This window comes from Emydura macquarii, unplaced genomic scaffold (genome assembly GCF_026122565.2).
Source record: "Emydura macquarii macquarii isolate MOO-44397 ecotype Brisbane River unplaced genomic scaffold, CSIRO-AGI_Emac_v2 contig_306, whole genome shotgun sequence".
Lineage (NCBI taxonomy): Eukaryota > Metazoa > Chordata > Testudines > Chelidae > Emydura > Emydura macquarii.
The window spans coordinates 11,119,771-11,141,605 of record NW_027130443.1 but is presented as its reverse complement, the minus strand read 5'-3'; the positions used below and the strand labels follow the sequence as shown (position 1 = coordinate 11,141,605).

General features: G+C 53.4%; 2 protein-coding genes and 1 long non-coding RNA gene across 6 annotated transcripts in view; 2 read left to right on the top strand and 1 right to left on the bottom strand.

Annotated features, from left to right (window-relative positions):
* Window positions 1-6,706, top strand: part of SBNO2 (strawberry notch homolog 2) — a 101,588-nt gene extending 94,882 nt beyond the window's left edge. For 3 of the 4 annotated variants that reach the window (XM_067559156.1, XM_067559160.1, XM_067559148.1), the window contains 4 exons: window positions 248-379; window positions 1,048-1,124; window positions 1,527-1,717; window positions 2,435-6,706. In XM_067559156.1, the coding sequence (XP_067415257.1) occupies window positions 248-379; window positions 1,048-1,124; window positions 1,527-1,717; window positions 2,435-3,060 (1,026 nt within the window). In that variant the 3' untranslated portion in view covers window positions 3,061-6,706. The remainder of the gene's footprint in view (window positions 1-247; window positions 380-1,047; window positions 1,125-1,526; window positions 1,718-2,434) is intronic. The other variant, XM_067559170.1, reaches the window with a different exon arrangement.
* A 3,166-nt stretch (window positions 6,707-9,872) lies between these two features.
* On the bottom strand, window positions 9,873-14,922 carry GPX4 (glutathione peroxidase 4). The gene is made up of 7 exons (XM_067559135.1): window positions 14,824-14,922; window positions 13,296-13,390; window positions 12,605-12,749; window positions 11,672-11,823; window positions 11,414-11,438; window positions 10,669-10,728; window positions 9,873-10,162 (listed from the first exon to the last, which is right to left on the bottom strand). Exons 1-7 carry the CDS (start codon window positions 14,896-14,898, stop codon window positions 10,130-10,132), a joined length of 585 nt encoding a protein of 194 aa, XP_067415236.1. The 5' UTR covers window positions 14,899-14,922; the 3' UTR covers window positions 9,873-10,129.
* A 1,298-nt stretch (window positions 14,923-16,220) lies between these two features.
* LOC137157494 (uncharacterized) lies at window positions 16,221-19,736 on the top strand. Its single transcript, XR_010921129.1, has 2 exons — window positions 16,221-16,349; window positions 19,422-19,736. It is a non-coding gene; the product is annotated as an uncharacterized lncRNA (long non-coding RNA).
* The last annotated feature ends 2,099 nt before the right edge of the window (window positions 19,737-21,835 follow it).

The following is a 21,835-nucleotide window of genomic DNA, read 5'->3' as shown; positions in this document are numbered from 1 at the left end:
CCCCACCAGAGAGTGAGCAGGGCTCATGGCAGGAGGGAGTGAACAGGCCTGGCATAAGAAGGGCGCCGGCTGGAATTCCCCTGCCCTCTCCTACCCCACGTGCGGCCACTGCAGCGGCCCCATTAGCCGCCCCGCTCTCGGAAGCGGGGGTGCGGATGTGCACGGGAAGCGTGGCCCCTCTGTGGCGATGCCGCGTCCGATCTGCCCGTGACGTCCACGAGCGTAACCACGAGTCTTGTGCCCCCAGATGCGGGGCTGTAAATACACCTGCCTGCTGGCGGAGCAGGGCCGCGGGAAGAATTTCATCCTCTACAAGCCAAACATCGGCAAACAGAGCCAGCCCGAAAGCCTCGACAGCCTCTCCAGGAAGTACCGCCGGGTAGGTGGGAGCTGTGGGTGGCAGGGGGCCGGCTGCTGCACATCCCTCCATCCCCCTGGAGGCAGGGGGGGAGGAACCTGCCTGTGCCCAGCTGGCCTCTACAGCGTGGGAATTGCTGCTGATCAGCAAGGGAACTGTGACCCAGCTGCAGGAGGGGCAGAGGCAGGGTCCTTGGGGCTGAATGTTCCCCTGGGAGCAAAGCTCTGTAGGCACAGATGTAGAGATGGGCTCTGCCTTCCCAGAGACAATGCTCAGCAAATCTCCACCCGGTGCCAGCCTGGGGCTGAGCTGTGATGTGTCCATCCGTCCAAATTCTCAGAGGCCAATGTTTGTTTGCCCCTTTCTGTTCCGACGCCAACACTGCCATCAGCGCAGGGGAAAGGGAAAACCATCCTTGCCTTCCGTGCCCTCGCCTCGCGAACACCTCAGCATGCCGCACACACTGATCAGTGCAGCCTCTCGGCACTCCTGGGCGGAATCACTATTCCCAATTTACAGCTGGGCAAACTGAGGCACACGGGTGCTGGGACTTGCCCATGGCCACCTTGTGTCTGGCAGAGCTGGGGCTAGAACCCAGGGGTCCTGACTCCCAGGGCTAGGCCTCAAACCGCCACCACCCTGAGGAGAGTGGAAAAGTCTAAGTCTGTGTCTGGCTGTGTCCCTTGCAGGTATTGCCCGAGGAAGCCAAGGAACACTGGGAGAGCAGCTACCTTTTCTCCCTCACAAAATGTAACCACGCTGTCTGGTACGTGACGCCCAGTGCGCGAGGGCCTGGCCTCCCCTGGGATCTCTGCTTGGGGAGCTCGGAGCCCTGTCCATGGTTGAAAGGGGGGGTAGCTGCTGCATTAAAGGGACTTCAGCGCCTGGCTGTGGAGGTCTGCAGCACCAAGCGTTGGCCCATCTGGGGGGAGCCTGCAGCTCTGCATGACCTGCTCCTTCTGTGAGCTGCTTTGCCTGGCCTGCGAGTTCTCACTACTACTGCCAGGACTTGCCCCCTGCTGTCCCACATCTGGGGTCAGCCACCTGGGGGGGCATCCTCCTTCCGCCCACTCCCCACCCCCAACAATTCCATGCGATGGGGGGGGCCAGGTCCCGGGGACAGGGGCTGCTGGTAACTCTTGTTCTCTTCCTCTCTGCAAACCTGAAGGAACAGAAACTGCAAACTCATCCAAGAGGGAATGGAGTGTTTCCAGGGCATGCGCCTGCGCCGCTACTACATGCTGTGCGGAGCGCTGCTGCAGGTCTGGAGCAAGATCGCCAGCGTCATATCGGACATCACCAACACCAGCTACCTGCAGATCGTCCGTCTCAAGACCAAGGAGAAGAAGAAACAAGTTGGTGAGTGAAGGGGTCAGGAATGGGGGGGAGGGGAGAGGAAGGGTGGCTGCGTGATGACGGGGGATGGCGGGGTTCATGCATTCCCTTTTCAAAGCAGGGCTCGGTGTCTCGTTCTTGTCCCTGATCCTAGCTGGGCAGCATGTCGGTGCCTATGATTTGGGGAGATCTTGTGTCAAAGCAGTGAGACGGGAGCAGGAGACGCATGTAACTCCTGGCTCGTTCACCTTGCCTGCTCCAGCCCAGGCCTCAGTGTGGAGCTGGGGAGCTGTATCCCTTGGGGGGAGCGGGGAAGAGGGATTAGCCCAGCATTAGGGCATGACCCAGGCACGGGGCACCCTCTGCTGAGGCCTGAGCTGCCCGGTCTGCGTGTGAAGGACGCTGTCACTGCCCCCTCTACACCTGCACTGTGGCACCCTTCGCTGCAGGGACTGCTGATCGCATCACACCAGCCAGCAGCTTGGCAGGGAGCGAGCACAGGCTGGGCACACGCTTGGCAAAGGCTGGAGGCTGTGGACTTCCTGCTCTCCTCTGCTGCCAAGCCCAGGCACGGCCAGTTCCTGGGGCAGGGCTGCAGAGCAGGAGGGATGCAGCTTGCCATGTAGGCAGGGAAGCTGGGATACTGGCAGCCTCGGAGGATGCGCTTAGTCCGGACTCTGGGTCCCACTCCCAGGAGCTTGGATGCTTTTTGGGGCTGACACAGCATGTTCCATCTCCCAGGGATAAAGATCCCCGAGAGCTGCGTCCATAGGGTGCGGGAGGAGCTGAAGCTGATGGACGAGAATGTGAAGCAGAAGCATAACCGGGCCCTTCTGGCCCAGGACCGGAGCCTGCCATACCCCGTGCCACAGCACATCCTGCAGCAACCCCTTGACCTCCGCCAGGCGATGCCAGGGCTCCCCCTGTCCAGACAATCCCTGCACCAGGATGAGATCCTGGACTTAACCTACAGCCCTCCCAGTGACAGGATCTCCGACATGGTGCTGAAGCCGGAGCTGGGTGCTTTACACTTCCCCCCGGAACCTGCTGTCCAGCCGCACCAGCAGCACAGGCTGCCCTTGCATTTCAGCCTCCCTCCTGCCTTTGAGAGCCCGGTCCTGGCGGAGACTGTCTCTCTCAATCCTCCTCTGCACGACCGCTTGCCTGCCCCACATCACGACCACCTGCAGACACTGCCGCAGCAGCAGCTACCACCACCGCAAGAGGTGGCCCAGCAGGAGAACATCAATTTCAAGGAGGTGCTGGAGGACATGCTGAGGACGCTGTATGTGGCCCCCCAGGACAGTGCACTCTCCCAGGAGCGCCAGAGCGTCATCCACTTCAGCAGGCCCTATGCAGACTTCTGAGATGCCGGCTGGAGCGGAGGCTCAGACCCAGGCACTGTGCACCTCCGTGGAGCTGGGGCGCCTTTGACGGGACGGCTGGAGCCCTGGCTCTTTTATTGGTTTGCAATGACCCGTATTTGTCAGTTCGGGGGCGGGGAGGTCTATTATTCCTTACAGCAAAGTTTATTTATATATAATATACAGTCACACGTATAGATTTGTACATAGAGTATGTATAAAGGGGGGGATGGCAGAGTGCTTTGATCACAGAGCTCAGCTGAGCGGGGCTGACGTCCTCTGCTGTGGGCTCGACCTGCTCAGACAACAGTGCCCAGGCAGGACAGCCCCAGTCCCTCCTCACACCCATCTCCACACCGACTACTGAGTTGAAAGGCTGGGATCCCCCCACCCAGGGGTATATGCAGCAGCCGCTAGCTGCACTGTCTGCTGAGCAGCTGTGGTCTGGCAGGGAGACGTTCTGACCCCCAGGTGATCCTGTTACCAAAGCCGGGGTTCCCAGCCATCGTGGGCAGCTGAGTTTACCGGACCATCGCGGGTCAGCCAGCGCCAATCTTGCACTTGGGCTCTTCCATCCAGCCAGGGAGCTTGGCGCCTCTCTGAACCCCAGACCCTTGAGGGAATGGGGCAGGCACCTGGGCCCAATGCAGAGGCAGGGAGCGAGGGGGAAGTGCCCAGCGAGCTAAAGCAGCTGTGTGTGTAGGATTGGCTGGGGTCAGCTGGGGAGACATTCGACTGACTGCACCTCGCTCGCTGCTCTCCGTAGTCCGCCCACTCCCTTTCTCTTGGGAGGGGAAACTGACATGCTTTGGGCTGCCCTGAGTTCCCCAGTGGGAGGGGCACGGCTCTTCTACACTAAAACGCCCACTTTATCAGTATTCTGCAGAGAACGCCTTAGCCTGAGACCCCGTTGCGTCCTGGCCAGGCTTCCCATCGTCCTGTGCTGTCCGACGGCTGCTGGCTAGCCTGCGTGCCCAGCCCCGGGCCTCCTGGAAGTGCTGCCGCTCCAGCGTGGCCCTGCTTTCTGAGCCTTGCTCTCTCTAGCGAGCGAGCACCTTTCCAGTGGGCTCCTTCGCAGCTGGGGTAGGGGCTAGGCCAGCTCCGGGGAAGTGGGAGGGGCACTGAAATTGGCCAGGACAGGGGGCTGCGGCTGTCAATGACTTCTCCACTGAGAACCACTGCCAGGCCCCACAGAAGGGGAGAGGTCAATGGCGCGCCATCCAGGGCCCTGCAGCAGCTGCGTTCACACTCAGCTGTTACAGGGGGCACCCCTTGGAATACCAAAGAGCAAACTCCTGCTAAGCAGAGGACCCCTCCGCACCCCCAGCGGTCCCTCCAGGACACGCCGCACCCTGCACCCCACCAGCAGAAGCCCCTCTGCCAGTTGGACCAGTAGCATGCTGTGCTTTGCGCTGCAGAGGATGCGAGCTTTATACAGACGTATGCGCTCTGAGCACCGAGACAGCCACAGCTCCGTGCTCCTAGAGCTGCTCCCCCGTGGCACGCGCGCTCTGACGTTGCAGCCGTCTCTGATGTGGGCAGCTCTGTAGTAAATCTGCTTTTTATATCCTTGGACAAAGGTGTGTTTCCTTCGCAGCGAATCACTGTCAGTCGGGGGGCAGGGAGTCTGGGCCTGCCCTTCCCGGCTGGCAGCGTTAGCCTGGCTGTGCATGGCTGTCTCAGCGCTGGCAGCTGTTCCCGTGTTCCTCCTTTCTCTGAGTTGAGTCATCCTGAGCACACGCCAGGGGCTGTGAGGGGAGGAAGTGGAGCAGTGTGACTGGTCCTACCCCTCCTCCCAGTTTTGCATGCGTAACTCCCAATGCCCATCATTCAGCCTTGGTTGGCTAATCCTTACGAGAGAGCAGCAAGTCCCTGAGGGGCGTGGAGGGGGGGCGTCTGTGCTGGAGCAGGGCAGTCGTTGGGATCTGCCCAACGCCGTCAGAGGAGTTCACGGTGGAGCGGGATGTTCTTGTACAAGTTTCCAGTTGGTTTTTGCCACCTGGAGAGAGGGTCCCAACCATGTGGGGATTTCATTGATTGTCGCCTGATCTCTCACCGAAGGGTTCAGCAACCAGCTGCCTGAATTCCTGCCGCCCCCATGTGACCCAGTTTCCCCATCAGTAACACAGGGATATGATACCTATATCTGTAAAGTGCTTTGAACTCTGTAACTGCAAAATATTGTTAGCACTTCCTGCCTGTGGGACAGGGAAGCACCTAGCCTCCCAAGGCATTGGACCCTGGGCTCCCTCTCCTCCCTCTCTCCTACTCCCCCATCCCCCCGCACACACTCGGTCCTGCTCTCCACCCCTTCGTTCAGGGGTCCTGTGTCTTGTACACCCTCCTGCCAGCCAGGAAGGAGGCGGAGGTTTATTTATTATTTACGTTGCGGCAGTGCCCGTAATGTGCTGGGCAGGCTCTGCCAACCCCCCGCTTGCCTGGGGCCAGGCGGCTTTGCAGGGGCTGGATCTGAGTAGAATTCAAGGAATCCTGCATGCCCCCTCGCCTCCAAACACCAAAGATCAGAAAAAATACCCCCTAAAACTGGAAGCCCAAACTGTGAAATACAGATCACATGATCCACCCGGGGTGGGGGGGAGGGGAGGAGGAATGCTCCTATCCCTGTTGCTGCACTGTCCGGATAGGGATTTGTGCATTTCCAACCCCCAGGAATCTCTTTAGTTTCGTTCCTGGTTTACCACCTGATTGCACTAACCCGCCTCTGCGCTGAGCTGCTGGAGAGCCCTGCGTTACGCTGCTTGTGTTCAATAGAGTCCTGTCCCAGCCAGTCTCTCGGAGGTATTTCCACTCATGCATTCACCCGAATTGTCAAGGAAGAAGCGATTCTGCCCGGTTGTCCTTCTGCAGGCCGACGGAAAAGATGTCCCTTTCTGGTGATCACAGAGAACATCCTTTTCCCAGTCCTAGATAGAGGCAGGACCTCCCTTTCAACATGGTTCTATTGAATACACTCCCCCTCTATTTATAATGCACCCCGGATTCATGACACTCAGAGAGAATCTTTGAAAATGCTTGTATTTCCCTGGAGCCCCAAGTTCTTATTTAACTTCTTTGTCATTCATTTGGGCACCTGTCAAACTGTCAGCAAAAGGAATAAAACACACCAAGAAAACCAATTTCAAACAGGCTTAAACTCAGGAATAATAATCAGGTGCTCTCTTTCTATCCACCCCCTCCAATGGGTCCCCCAAAAATATTACCTGGAGTTTTATGTGGTTGTTTTGTTGCTGTTTTTAATTATAAGATATATGCAATTATCTCCCCAATCTCTGGAAAAGACAGGGCACCTTCAAGAAAATACTTCCCCTGCTCCGATCCTGTGTTTTTGTCAGGGTTAATATGTAACAGTATCTTTTAACTAAATTATTATGCAGTTGTCCTACTGATTGTGTGTATTTTTTTAAATGAATCCCTTTCCCTCCTTTACACATTTTTGTTAGCACTTTTTAATCCGCTTGTTTGTCTGCCTTTGTTTTTCTATGTGTATTTATAATTAATTGAGATATGTATATATGTAAAGAGATTTTTTTTAGAATATGTGCCTTTGACTAATTCCTAAATTTTCTACTTGCATCAGAAGGATAATTTTTGCATTCTGCTCAGTAAAGATGGAAAGGAAGCCACACGTGACATCTGTGTAAGTCCCAGCTCTGTGTGTGTGTGTCTGTCTGTGTCTGTAGATTTACACTCACCCAAGGATCACCTTTCTGGGAGCTAGGTTAGGCATACCATGGTGATGGGCACACTTATAAAACCCTGGGGGTGGGACTTCCAGAAGTGCCCAAGTCCCCTTGAAAGGGGGTGTGATTTATGCTCTCATGTCACTGTTTTTGAAAAGCCCTCCCCAGGTAGATGCATGGATTACTGACCCCAAATCACCTCCTGGGCCCTCTTGACAATAGCCCGCTCCAGGATCTAAGACCTTGTCTGTTCGGGACTATGCTGTTTATCTCCACCGCCGATAGCAGTGCGGGGAGCCCTAGGACAGCCAGGCAGCTACATGACATGAGGCTTAAAATACCAGAGGCGACTGGTAACCCAGCTCCCCTTGGGGTCCCAGAGCTGTTCCCACCTCATGCGGACAAGCCTTAAAACCAAACCAAGCCTTAGTGGCAGGAGGCCCTGGTGTCGCTCATGGACAATTCGAGCTGCCTTACCTTGGACCAGTGGTGGGAGTGGAAGTGGGTTGAATGTGAGAGCGGTCGGGGGCGGGGCGCGGCGCGTTTCTAGTCGGCATAAATTCCTGCGCACGTGCGCACATCCCCCATCGTCTGCAGCATTATTTCTCTGATCCCACATGGCTGTTTTTTCCTGTGCCATGTGTCTCACTTCAGGGCAGCTGCACCTGTATTTCCTCTTCCTGGTCCCTGAGGTCACCCACCCTCAGCTCCTGGCTCCTCAGCCATCATCCCTTGCCAGACATGATGTCTGGGCCCTGCTCGCACAGCAGTGGTTTGTAGGGGCGGGGGCGGGGGCTTTTCACTGCATCTTCTACAGCGGCCCTGGAGAGGAGAGGGGGCAGTTTCCAGTGGTGAACCAGACTTGACACGACTGGCTTCGGCAAGCCCAGCTGCAGTTAAATCCTCTCTCCTTTTAGTTTGCAAACTGAGCTCATCTGATGGCTGTAAACAGCACAACGGTGCCTTGTCTAGGGGCTTCTCAGCTGTGCACTTCGCCATCTTGCTGTAGACAATGAGATGTCCTGCCCCCCTCTCCTTTCTAAAGCACCCAGCTGCATGAAGGGGAAGCCCTGTAAAACCCAGCTGGTTTGCAATGAGCCTGCACAGACAAGTGCTCCAGCCAGTTACCGCTCAGATTAGATCCCAGCAGGTTTAGATTTCCTGCGTGCCTGTTCTCCTCCCTGCTAGCCAGGACTCCTGCTCTGGCTCTGCAGATGTATTTAATTGCATCTATAAAACAATTGCTTATGCTCATACATTTATTAGTTAATTGCTTCTGGCTTTAACTTGTACTGTTGGGTATTCCAGACCTTTTCATCTTCTCTTTACCAGTTACCTTCGCTTACCCTTCCTTGCTCTGCTCTCCATCCCTGTCTTCACAGATACCAGGCTACTCTTACCAAAAGGGAAAGAAGTTGAACTCTGCAGACCCACTCCACCCAGCTCACTTCCTTAGCTAGGGACCTGCACCGCTTCTGTTCCTGACTAGGGGGTCATGGTGGATAGCCAGCTGAACCTGAGCTCCCAGTGCAACACTGGGGTCAAAAGAGCTAATGTGATACTGGGGTGCATAAACCAGGGTATCTTAAGTAGGAGCAGAGAGGTGGTTTGGGCTGTGGCGTGACCACAGCTGGAATTCTGTGCCCAGTTGTGGCGTCTACAGTTCAAGGACGTTGATAAACTGGAGACGGTTCACAGATGAGCCATGCAAATACAAGATTAGAAAACCACCCTTCTCGTGCTAGACGTAAGGCGCTCACTCCATTTAGCTTCACCAGAAGAGGTTTAAGGGGTGACTTGATTATAGTCTAAAAGTACTTACCTAGGGACCAAATATTTAACAATGGGCTCTTCCACTGAGCAAAGAAAGTTACAACAGGCCAAGGGCTGGAAGTTGATGCTAAACAAGTTCAGACCAGAAATGAGGTGCAATTTAACTGAGTAATTAACCACTGAAACACTTCACCAAAAGGTCATGGTGGATTCTCCCATCAATGAGAAATTTTAAATAAAAAGGGGATGTTTTTCTAAAAGATCTGCTCTGGGCATCCCGCCTTTGTGGAAGTGCTCGAGCCTGTGACACACACACAGTCCGCTCGCCCTGGTCCCTTCTAGCCTTAGAATCTGTGAACCCCTCCTGCCGACATTTTACAATACGACTGGAGGACTCACCCAGGCGGGGTTGTTTGTGATGCACTGCTTGCCTGTCTCCTGCTAGTTTGAGAGTGCCGCAGGGTCGTCCCATTAACAGCCATGCCCTGACTCATAGTACACGTCCTACAACGGCAGGCTGTAGCTGAGCTGGCCTAGTTAAACAGATCTTTGACTACTCGTGATAAATATGCCAATGGCCTATGATGGGATGGGTCTGAGTTACTAGAGAATTCTCTCTTGAGGGTCTGGCTGGTGAGTCTTACCCACGTGCTCAGGACTTAGCTGATTCCTTCCAGACCCCAACTATGGCAGTTTTCCCCCAGGACAGATTGGCAGAGGCCCTGGGGGTTTTTCACCTCTCTGTAGCATGGGGCACAGGTCACTTGCTGGTGGATTCTCTGTACCTTGAAGTCTTTAAACCATGATTTGAGGACATCAGTCACAGGTTAGGGGTCTTTTACAGGAGTGGGTGAGAGGTTCTGGGGCCTGTGTTGTGAGGTCAGACTAGATGATCATAATGGTCTCTTCTGACCTTACAATCTGAGCCTAGCTGGGAATCTATAAAAATAGCTCTGGGGAAGGCCTAGGAATGTTGCCACTAGGAATTAAGCAGCACAACAAGGAACATCCCTCTCAGACCCAGCTGCTTGCCCCCAAGAGCAGGCATGACATGCATGTTTGGCAGCGGCTGGGGCAGAATACAGTGGTTCCTGGGGTTAGATTACGTCCCAGGATCCAGCCAGCCCGTTTCCAACTCCCTGCAGCAGTCGCTTGCTTTCCACTCCAACCCTGGCCAAGAGTTGCCAATACAACCAGACCTTTTCCTGCAGCTGTTCCCTTGCCCTGCATTGAACAGGGCATGCTCCCACACAGATTGTACCTGCTTGGAAGTGTCACTGGAGCTTCCTGTTCTGCACCATGTTGCAGATAGCTGCTCTCAGCACAGACTCAGACGAGAGATTTGTCACTTTATCATAAACTTTTATTGCAACAAAGCTGACAGGGCTGAAGTCAGAACTGTGAAAGCTCTGCCCAGCAACAGTCACCCGTCCAGTGAAGCCTTCCTCCCGCAGATGCACGCCAAGCTTTCGGGTCTGCCTAACCAGCAGGCTGGCTTGAAGGCAGGCCGTCATTGGGGCTGGGTGGGAAGACACCACAAGAGCAGGTGAGAGCAGCTACTAAGCAGAGGGAATGGTCCATCGTCTAAGTGATCAGGTCTACAGGAAAGCAGGCAGGTCCTTCTCCATCACCTGCAGAGAGAGGAAGGAGTTAGGTGCAGAGAACCCCACGCCATCCTATCCACGAAGGATCTTAGCTAGCCCCTGCCTGCTGTACCCAGAGCTCTAGACACACCTCCCTGTGAGTCATCCCCATCAGCTAAGGACACTACTCCCCAGCTACATAAATCTCACCCTGCATTACACTCCCCCAGAGGCAATTGCCAGCCTACTACGGGGGGTAAATGCAGCTTGATTTCTGCAAGCCTGTGGAGTGGAAGAAAACCCAGCAGCTTCCTTCTTACATGTTCACTGCAGAGACATTCAGACTGGGGCGAAACAAGGGCCTTGGCCACAGAGTCATGATGCTGTATTACCCAAGTTCTGACACATGACGAATAGTGAGTGAGTGTAACATCCCCCAAGTTTGGACCCAGTATTGAATCTGTGCTGTGTCACACAGCTTGGCTGTTCAGTTCCAGCAGAGCTAGCCTGAGGTTTTGGCTGGTCATTGACACACAGCAGACAGGTTGACTTACATACGGATCATCCATTGGGCTGTATCTCTTCACCACCTGGCCCTCCCGGTCAATGAGGAACTGTGGAGTTAAAGAGACCAACATGAATAATCCTGGACCCACACGAGTGCTCTGCCCTCCTGGAACCCAATGCTCAAGTCACTCCATAGAGCAGTACAGGAGATGTGCTTCGAGGCCAGGTTCTGCTATTATGGGTAACTCTGCTGGGCAGCAAGGAGGATGTGGTTAGAACTGCAGCTCCTTGGGGAGTGGGGGGGTGGATATTGACTGCTTGGACATCTTCTGAACTACTGATGTCCAAGGCTTCCAGTCCCCAAATGCTGAAATGTTTGCCTCATACCAGAGGTGGCTGTGATTTCTCACCACCACCACCCAACGATTCAAGGCACAAAGCGAAGACTGATGGATCCCAGTGAAACTGCTGAGGCAGAATGTAGTCAGCCAAGCTGGAGTCTGGCCAGGACATCCCTGTCCCTTAGAGGGTTTGATCTAGGACCCCCCCACACAGGCTCAGGGTGTCAGTTTTAGGTCTAAGAGCTGCAGTGCAGTGGGTCAGTGCCTGCTCAGGAGGAGAATCTTACTAGGCTCCCTCCCCACCTCCAATACCACTTCCAGCAGCTCTTAAGTGTTTCTTGGAGCCTCCCACGCAACCTTGCTTAGCTCCCAGGATCTTACAGGATCACACCACAAGTGATCGGGCCATTTTAGAGACTAAAACCCCAGTGAGAAGAGAGCAGAGTCCTACCTTCGTGAAGTTCCATTTTATTGCACTAGGAAAGACAGAGAACAGCAGCTGTTATAAAACATTCCCAGCACTGACAGGAGCACTCGCCCCCTGTAGCCCCATGCCTAACCCACAGCCTGCTCTGCCACTATTCCCAACAGCTCCACAGGCCTAAGTCTCCTCTTTTGGTTTCCTCCCCCACCCCACTCCAATGGGCCAAGCTGTTTCTCCAGCGTTAGCATTTCCTTCCACATCTTACTGCTCCGCATTTGCACTCACTTTCCCAGCATTCCCCTTCCTTTGGGCTGAGCTTTCATCCATTTCCAGAGAGGAAGGGCGTTGTTCCCGTTGACCTCGATCTTACTAAACAAGTCAAACTTCACCCCATAGTGTGCAGCAAACTCTTTGATCTGAGACTCATTCCCAGGTTCCTGAGAAGCAAAGAGAAAGGTTGCTGTGTGAAGCAAGTGGTCTTGCACCATTAGGCAATGACTGATGACCCAGAACACCATGCCATTTGGATTGAGCACAGTTACAGACTCATTCTGAGGGCAGGATGTGTGTACATGGAGGGAATGAAGTCGGATTAGCTGGGTGACAAAGGAGGCATGAGCTGCCAGCTTCTCAAACATCTAAAGTGGTCTGATCTGTCCCACATAGTGCTAAGTCACAAAACTGGCAGGGAGCAGTTACCGGAGTACCACCGGGATCAGGAGATTTACCAAAGCCACATGGTCCCCCTGAACGCCTGGCAGATTTGTGGTTCCATGTTTAGAGCACACAGCCACCCACAGCCTCCTTGTGCCTCAGGCAGCCCAGCCGAAGAGTGGGTAGAGTCCACAGGAGCTCAGCAAGACTGGGAGCGTTACCCCAGAGTGGTGGCAATAGCCCCTTCTTTAAAACCAAGTGTGTACGCCACTGAAGTCATCATAACCAATTCTCTGCAGACACATCAAGGAGTGAATGGGCCAGAGACTAAAATATCCTCTCACTCCTATGCTAGGGAGGCAGTTAACGGCTTATCGGATGCTGGTACTCAAAGGCTCCACACACTGCCGACGCTGGCCAGGCCCATGCTAACTAGAGGGATCCTTCCGTCTCCAGGGATGCTGAGCTAGCTCCTTTTGCTGCTTTCCCGGAGCTCCTGGCAGAAGGCCCTAGAGGAACCCCCTTTCCTTAGTATGGGTGCAAGAAGGCAGTGGTGCCACCCACCTGGTTTCCAAACTGGTTGCAGGGGAAGCCCAGGATGCGTAAACCCTTCTCAGCGTATCTGGCGTACATATCGACAAGCTGAGTGTAGTTTACGTCAGTTTTTCCTCATTTGGATGCTACGTTGGTGATGATGCAGACAAACCCCCTGGGAAAGAAGCAGGATTCACTGACAGTTACCACAAAGGGTTGGGGTTGATCTACCCCACAGAGATAGACATTATATATGCAACAAGAGACCCTACCTATATCACAGCCATTGGTTTTCTTCCCTGTTGGAGGCAATCTGCTAACTGGTTTCCCCACCTGCACCCTTTCCCCAGACTCATTTGAGTCAGATGTGAGTCACAGAATTCTCCATGCCACTTTCCTGGGAATCATTCCCATCAGGTACAAGCTCAGATCTTCTGAACCTCACCCAGTCAGGCAGAACCTATCCATCAGGAGTCAAGTTGTGACTGCTTAGTTCAGTTGCCTAGTGTAGTCTCTTTCGGCCATCCCTCCTCCCCCCCCAGGGCTGGATGTGCTGCTCTCTCACCTGTACTCCTCCCTGGGCTGGGAACATTAACAATTTTATTGGTGTTGGCTGGAAGAGATTGGAGGAGGCTGAAGTATTAACATCTTATCTACAGGATACCGGCAATGCTTATGCTTTGGGTGCAGACTCACAGCACCCAGGCTCCTCACCACTTACTTGTACTTTTCCAGTGAAACATCTTTGCCATCGATGTCCTTGGCATGGAATTCATAGACTGATTTGGCAGATTGCCAGTCGTCCACCTGGGCACACTGCAAGGCAGCCAGAGGTCATGGTCAGTTTCCCAATAAAAATCATCTCATCCCAGTCTTTTAGCACAAACGTCAGATACACAGCATGCCAGGGAAAGGCAGTAGACACCATTCAGGAGAAGCTGTTCTTCTCCCACTACCAGCTAAGCTCCCATTTTTAGACAGCTACCTTCACTTACTGTTCCTTGCTCACCACCTGATCGCTATTCTATTCACCCCAAAACAGGAAATGGTTCTATTGTCTAGAACCACCATATGATAACCCACTTTACCCAAGGGTCTGCACCTTCCCTCCCCCCCACACTTAACAGTATTGGGCAGGGCTTGCTGCAGGCGAAGTCAAAACCCCCACTGTTCTGAAGTGGTATTAGACAATTAAAGCGACTTACTGCACACAAAGCAGGGGATCAAGAGGGTCAATCCACAGGGGGATTGTTTATAACCACACTGCAGTACAAAGCCTAGTACTAATCTCTGTTATAAAAGGAATTAACAGCGGGCACAGGATACTAGGGCTCAGGGGACATGGGCCTGTCTTGTGACCGTGACTCAGAAGCAGCATATTCCCCGAGGACTAGGGGCCTTCCCCCACTGCATCGCAGCTCAGAAAGCAGCCTCAGCAGAGCCAGCCCTTTGCATGGTCAGGCGAACTCTGGCCTCCTTGAATGCTGCAGACGCGGGAGGCGTCCCCAGGCTGCTGCCCTGATTACCGCAACCTGCGCGCCAGCCTGGCCAGCCTGCTCCAGAGCCGGGCGAGAAGGAACCTAGAGACGGCCCAGGGGTGCAGCCGCTGCCCCAGGTCTCCAGCCACCACGGACACGCTCGTCCCCTCATGACCGTCCCAGGACGAGGATAAGCCCCCCGGTGCTGGGAGGGCAGAGACACCCCATGCACAGAGCGGGAAGGGGGGACGACAGAACGCCGGCAGAGATGGATGCCCTCGACCGGGGGCGCCCTACAGCAGGCTCTCTACAGAGGCGCTGGAACGGGGGGGGGGCAGCTGCCCCTCGGCTCGAGGCGGTTCCCCTCCCCCGCCGGAGTCACAGTCCGGCTCCCGTTCCAGCGCTCGCGCCGCTAGGCCTCAGCCCAGCCCGACCGCCCCCGCCCGGCCCACCTACGGGACCCCCCCGCCGGGGAGCGCGAGGACGGGGCCGCCAGGGTCCCAGCGAGGGGGGAGCTCCCTTCAAACGAGGGGGGTCCCAGTGGGGGGGCCCCGTAGGCGATCTCCAGCCCCCCCCGACCAGGCTGCGGGAGCCCTTCTCCCCCGGGGGCGGGGCGGTTGGGGGGGGGGGTCCCTCTGTAACCGCCAGCCAGGCCGACTCGCTGGTAGCGCCAGGCTGAGGGGGCGGCCTGAGGGGGGGGAGGGGGGCGGCGGCCTCGGCCCGCGCGCGCTCGCTGAGGGGGGAATGGCGGCAGGGCCGCCCCGCACTCACCATGCTCCGGCTCAGGCCTCTCCCCGCCAGCACCCCACACAGCAGCACCCGTCTGGCCAGGCGGCCCCAAGTCATGGCAACCGCACCCCCGAGCCCCGGCCCGCCCAGGCCTCGCCCGCCCGCGGCCGGCTCCGCCAATCAGCGACCGGAGCCCCGCCGCCTCCGCCAATCAGCGCTCGAAGAGGCCCGGCCCCGGCAGAAAGCCGACCTCCTCCCGCCCCCACCGCCCCGCCTGCGGCGATTGGTCACGTGAGCCCAGCCAATCAGGAGGGGGCTGGCGTTATCGCGCACTGTTTATCCGTTAATTGCCGCAGCCAGGGGGAGGGGGAGACCCAGGGGGAACAGCCCATGCCCAGGGCGCCCTAGGATGCAGGGGGAGGAGGAGACCCAGGGGGAACAGCCCATGCCCAGGGCGCCCTAGGATGCAGGGGGAGGAGGAGACCCAGGGGGAATAGCCCATCATGGATTAGGATTAGGATTAGGTTGGCCCTGGGTTGGTCTGAGGCCTGTCCTGGTGAGAGCAAGCTGTAAAGCGCTCAGGGCGAGGGGCTGTCGGAGCTGGGGGTGGGGGGTGTCTTGCAAGGGGGGCTGTCACCCAGTGGTGTTTTGCAAAGCACCGGGCAGGTCCATCTCTTAATCAGCGAGCGGCACACACAGGTGCTGGACCCAGGGGTGGGGGGGCAGCTGCCACACACCCTGCCTTGAAGTGGGTCCCATTAGAGGCAGGGTTTGCAGTTTGCGTCGATGGCTTTCCACTCTACGCATGGCTCCAGCACCCCCGGTGGCACTCCTTCCTCCTGTGACTCTCTGTGATGTTCAAAGGTCTGAGTTACGTGCAGCCTGCCGGCTCCTCGGAGCAGAGACGCACCCGTGCAATGCCCAGCGTGTTGTCAGCATGCAACACGTCATGATGATGCGGAATAGCCAGGGAGCAGAGCAGATTGGCATATAGCTCCCAGGACATGTTTGCATTCGATCGTACATGCTAGAACGCCACGTGCCCTGTGGTTCTGATTTCAACCGCCCAGGAAGAGAAGACAGCTGGCCTTTTGGGTAAGACACTGGAGTGGGACTCCAGAGAGCTGGGTTCAATTCAAGACTCTGCCACATGCTTTCCTGTGTGACATGAGTCAAGTTGCCCGGGCCTCAGCCTGTTCCCCAGCTGTAGAATGGGGATAATAACTTTATTTATCCCACCTTCTGTCTATTTATTTGACTTCAGCAGAGATTGGCTCAGACCCTTAGATGTTCTTCAGGGCAGGGACAAGCCTCACATAGACTTTCACCATGTTTGTACAGCGCCTAGCACAATGGGGCACCGATCTCAGTTGGAGTCTCGTGGCAGTACTGTGCAAAATAATAATAGTGGGGTTCTGTTTTCTAACCTCGAAGGGTATCTGGGTATCTACTGTCACAGCAGCAGGATTGGTGTAACTGGCAACAAGTGATTCACAGGAAGACATAAAAGATGTTGGATCCATCCTGAAATAAATTCACACTCCGTCTCATAAAAGAAGAAAGAAACAGTGAGTGGAAAGGAAAGTTATACTTCTTTGTAACCACAGACAAACCCTGTGCAGACCAGGATTTTAAATAGCACAGAAATTAAGTGTGGAAACTCCCCCTAAATGAAAGAGGAGGATCTGTGGCAAGAACCTTCAAAAAGCAGTTTCCAATCCCTATTATTAAGCAACAGTTGCAGGAGGCAATGTTATTAAAAAGCAGATTGGAACATTTTTATGGGAGAGGGGTCATTCAAAGTGAAATTAATATTGTGCAGACTCCTTTTATAGCTCCCTAATGTCTGAATTCTAGGCAATTGCTAGAAAGAGAAAAAGATGTGGAGAAAAAATTCTAGTTTCCCATCTCCCTCAACTGCTTATTTGTGGTCCTGTAATGTGGCTGCATTCCCCTAGAGACGTTAGCTGACACAGTAGAATTTCTAATACAATTCAACTTGAAGTTTTAATTTTAAGACAGATAAAATGTATACGGGGTAGTGACTAATAATAAAATCTTATCACCTCAATTTGGGTCGCAAGCACTTTGGAGAATAGGATTAGAATCCAAAACGACTTGGAGAAATTAGAGAATTGGTCTGAATTCAACAAGATGAAATTCAGGAAAGACAAGTGCAAAGTACTTCATTTAGGAAGGAAAAATCAAATGGACAGCTACAACCTGGGGACGAACTGGCTATGTGGTAGTACTGCTGAAAATGATCTGGGGGTTATAGTGAATCACAAATTGATTATGAGTCAACAGTGAGATGTAGCTGCGAGAAAGGCTAATATTATTCTGGGCTGTATTAACAGGAGTGCCGTATGTAAGACAAGGGACGTAATTGTCCTGCTCTATTCGGCACCAGTGAGGCCTCAGTTGGGAAACTGTGTCCAGTTCTGAGTGCAACACTTTAGGAAAGATCTGACCAAACCGGAGAGAGTCCAGAGGAGAGCAACCAAAACGATAAAAGGTTTAGAAATCCTGACCTGTGAGGAAAGGTTAAAAAATGGGGCATGTTTAGTCTTGAGAGAAGAAGACTGAGGACCGGACCTGAGACCAGTCCTCAAATATGTGAAGGGCTGTTATAAATAGGACAGTGATCGATTGTTCTCCATGTCCACTGAAGGTAGGACAAGAAGCAAATGGCTTAATCTTCAGCAAGGAAGATTTAGGTTAGATTTTAGGAAGAGCTCTCTCACCATAAGGGCAGTTAAGCACGGGAATAGGTTTCTAAGGATGGTTGTGGAATCCCTGTCATTGGAGGATTTAAAAAACTAGTTGAACAAGCATCTGTCAGGGATGGTTTTGGTTCTGCCACAGCGCAGGGTGCTGAACTTGATGACTTCTCAAGGACCCTTCCAGCCTGACCTGTTTATGGTTCTGTGATTAATACTAGATGGGAGTAGTCTGTTAATTGGAAAGATTAGGAGGGTGGAGAGAACATTATTTTAATTAATAAAAATCCCTTGATTACAAGCCTGGGATATTGCCTCAAAACCAGGAAAAAAGTAGGAGAAAGAAATAATTAGCTCTGCAACTGGCAGCGTAAAGGATGATGCAAGCTGGAAGAAGGAAGAGTTCTTGCGTGACGGGTTGAATATTTTCTAGTGCATTGTTAGGGAGGAAGGACTGATGGTAGTTTTGGATTACAGGATGAAAGGATAGAAAAGAACCTCAGTAGCATGGGATGTTTGTCGAGGGTCCTATTTCTGTCTCTGCCAATTGGTCTCATACCTCGAAATTGCATAAAATCCCCCATCAAAGGGGCTTTTGATCTGAGCTGTATGAGAAGGTGCAAGCTTTGCTTTTGTCACGATATGGTCCTTTGATCAAAAGTCAAGAGCTGAGACACTCAAAACTATCATCAAAACAAACTAACCAGCGCTTTAAAAATTGGCCTCCCCGCCTGCTGTGAGGGAGAAATACCTTTGTCCCAGTTAAACGGGCCACATCCAATATATGCACATTTGTGTTTAGCCTGTAGATCACTTTTCCTTTGATCGTGAGAAATCATCAGAGCTGAATTTGTCCTAGCCACAGCTATAATGTGACACTGATGGAATGAGAAGAGAAGTTTACACTGACACCTCACAATGCAGCAGGATGACAATTTCTAGTCTATACCCTCCCCTCAGCACCATAGTACCTGAGCACTTCCCAGGTGTGCGTTAAGGGACACAATTGACATCTGTCACATGTGGTTAACTCCCTCTCTCTCTCTCATCCTCTCCCAGGGGAGAATTGTGTGGGCAGTGGAGCATTTGGTCTGGGTGGTGTTTTGGTTTAGTTGTTTGGGAGCGTCCATGCTGCTCTGCGTTTGTGTTAGAGAAGGCTGGTCGGAGAAGCGCGCCTTGTGCTTGGAGCAGAAGGTGACGTTTGGGATGCTCCTGAGCTCCTAGCGTGTTCGTTTCACAGCAGTTCCCGAAATAACTCTGGCTCCTGCGCAGACAGGCTCTACCCTCTACCCTGAGGTAATTTGGATACAACAAATCACATTGCAGGAAAATGTCCGTCACGTTCTGGGCTACACTGCAGACCACTCAGGGGTTGTGGCCTCACTTTCCCGGTTACTCTGGGTGCCTTCAAATGCTTTGCTGCTTGTCTCACAGCTCTGACACCAACAGCCAGCTGACAATCATGCAGTCCCCTGAGTGTCTGCATGCGTTGTAGTTCTGGTTCAGTGCTCTGACCCCAGCAGCCAGCCTACGACACAGAAGCCCCACTCTGGTTTCTATTACCCAGTTACCCTATGCTGGGCTAACCCCAAACACACTCCCAGTCCTGAATTTCCTCTGCAGAGTCCAGTCCTTTTGTGGACCGTTTCGAGGAATAATAAAGTTCTAAAATGCACGGCTTGTCACTCTAACCTATCACTTCAGTTCAAACGCAGCACTGGGCTGGTTTAAATCAAAAGGCAAACAAGTTTATTAACAAATAAATGTTAGGATTTTAGGCAGGATGTTTAGGCAGGATGTTAAGTGAGTTCAAGTATGAAGAGTGGAGTTAGACTGGCTACATGCAAATCAAAGTAAGAACTCGCTTCTCAGACTAAAATTTAATTTCAACCAGTTGCTTAAGCACATTTCTCTCTACAGTCATTTCCCGAGACTTCAACTCCTGGATGGAAGGATGCGTCTTTCTGTGATCTCAAGAGATCGGACCTTTTTAGTCCCTCTGGTTCTCTGCCCCTCCCCAAGAGACAGGAAGAGACATCTCGCATGGAGATTGTTAAGTGATTGTCTTTCCCCACTTACTAGCCTGACGCCTTTGTTTACCTCGCATATAAATGTGCCTTTGTTGTCTCTGGCTGAGGACCAGGCTGTGCAGACAACCAAGGACAGCGTGTTTTGTGATCTGGACATGCTGATACCCGAGCTATGCTGTGTGCTTTGACGGTTCTGTTTACCTAATATGTAAATTGCAGTTCCTTTGTCACTGGCCAGCCCTGCTTCGTTTGTATTCAAGTCCTGGGCAGACCAGTGTCCACTTTCTTCAAATACAGACTTCAAACCATAATAGCAGAGAACATCCATAGCTCCACGTGGAGTATTAACACCGACATTTCACAGTGATGTTAATCACCAGTGTGCCACTGGTTTCCTGGTGGTTTAATACATGGCACCTTTTAGCTGCAGATCATGACCTTAAAGAGCTGGGATACACCGGTGAAGCCAGCTGAAACTCACTGCTAGATACCAGGCAGCCCCACGCCCTCAGGCCTGGGAATGCTCTTAGGTTCACAACGTCACCGCCCAGCAGTGCAGTGAGAATACAATGTACAAAAACATTAACGTCACCTGGAAATATGATCCTGTGCTAATGTGCCATGGGAACTTTGTGTGAAAAACATCATCGGGCTACGGCACTACACAATTGTGTGAAAACATCACGATGCAGCACAATAGTGTGGTGTAAAGTAAAGTTGTTGTGTCCTGTGATGCAGCATTGCTACATGTCGGCAATGGACACGTCTGCCTAACCTCAGGACTTTTGGGAGCCCCAGTGCCACAGGTGCTAAGCCTGTGGCTATCCCAACAGTGAAAGAGATGACGGACAGAATAGAAGAGGACAAAAGAGACAGCTGTAAAGAAGACAAGTCTTGTGCCCCACAGTTGTATTTAAAATACTGCAGGTGAAGGATTACTTTTCTGACTTAAGATATTGACCTTTATTTGGTGTCCAGCAGTGTTTTTCAAATGGAAGAGAGAAAGTCAGAAATGTAGAGGCAGGTGAGGGAACAGTCAGCCGCCCTGGAGGAAATCCCTGGCTTTTCAGTTTCCAGTGGCAGGTAAGAGTGGCCTAAGCAAAATCCCAGTGCAGCAGGAGGATGTGGAATGGGAATGTCATCGTGCCTCAGGGCGAAATTCACAGCTCTGCAATGCAGCCACCCGAGCCCCAAACCAGGATGAAGCCACAGATAGTGTGATGGGGTGTGTGTGTGTGATCTGGTATGGAAACAATGATGTGAGTGATAATGGAGCAAATGATAATGCAGACCCTGCTGGGTGGGAAGTAGCTCCATTGGGCTGCAAGTCACTGAGCATTCAGAGGCAAGCAGCACTGGGGCTACATAGGGCAAAATTCCTTATAGCTCCTAGAATGGGGTTTTGAAAACGGGGGGGGGTTGGAGGGGGACTATAAGCCAGGCCAAATTTGAGTGAGAGGTGTTGAGACCTGGCACGTGGAGTGGCTGCCCCTCTGACCTGTCATGCTGGAGGGTGGCCAGGACATGTTTGAGCGAGTGGCATTGTGACCTCGTGTGTGGCGTTCCGACCTGGTGCACAGGGGGGTGGGGGTGTTGTGACCTGGCACGTGGCAGGGGTGGCGTTACGACTGGCCCCCTGGAGGGTGGGGGCATCGCAACCTGATGCACAGAGGATGGGGGTGTAGTGCCCTGACCCATAAGGGGTGCAGGTGGGGGTGTTGCAACTTGGGAGATGGGGGATGGGGTGAGGGCATTGTGGGGGCGCACAGGGGGTGGGGGCATTGTAGGGTGACCAGACAGCAAGTGTGAAAAATCGAGACGAGGAGTGTGGAGGGGGAAGAGGTCCTATGTAAGACAAAACCTCTAATATCTGGATTCTCCCAATAATATCGGGACGTCTGGTCGCCCCAGGGCATTGAGACGTATGTTGTGAGCTGGTGCATGGGGTGGGGGGCTTTGCAACCCGGTAAACAGAGGGTGAGGGTTTTGCAACTTGGCGCTATTGTAAGGGGAGGGGAGTTTCCAAGTTAAAAAATACCCAGCTAAGGTGGGGCTTGATTCAAAATTAGTTGTGAACTTCTTGTCACAGGGCAACTGCACCTGTATTGCTCCTCTGTGGTTCAGCAAGGGCACCCGTTCGTAGGCTCCCATCTGTCACCTCCCTTGGCGGAGAACCCGCATTTCTCTCCCTCCTGACCGGGGTATTCCCAGGCTGCACAGCTGCCTGCCAGCACTGTGAATTCCCCAGCAAATCCAACTGCCTGAAAAGGCCGGCGTCTCTCCTTTGCCTTTTCTTCAGAGGCT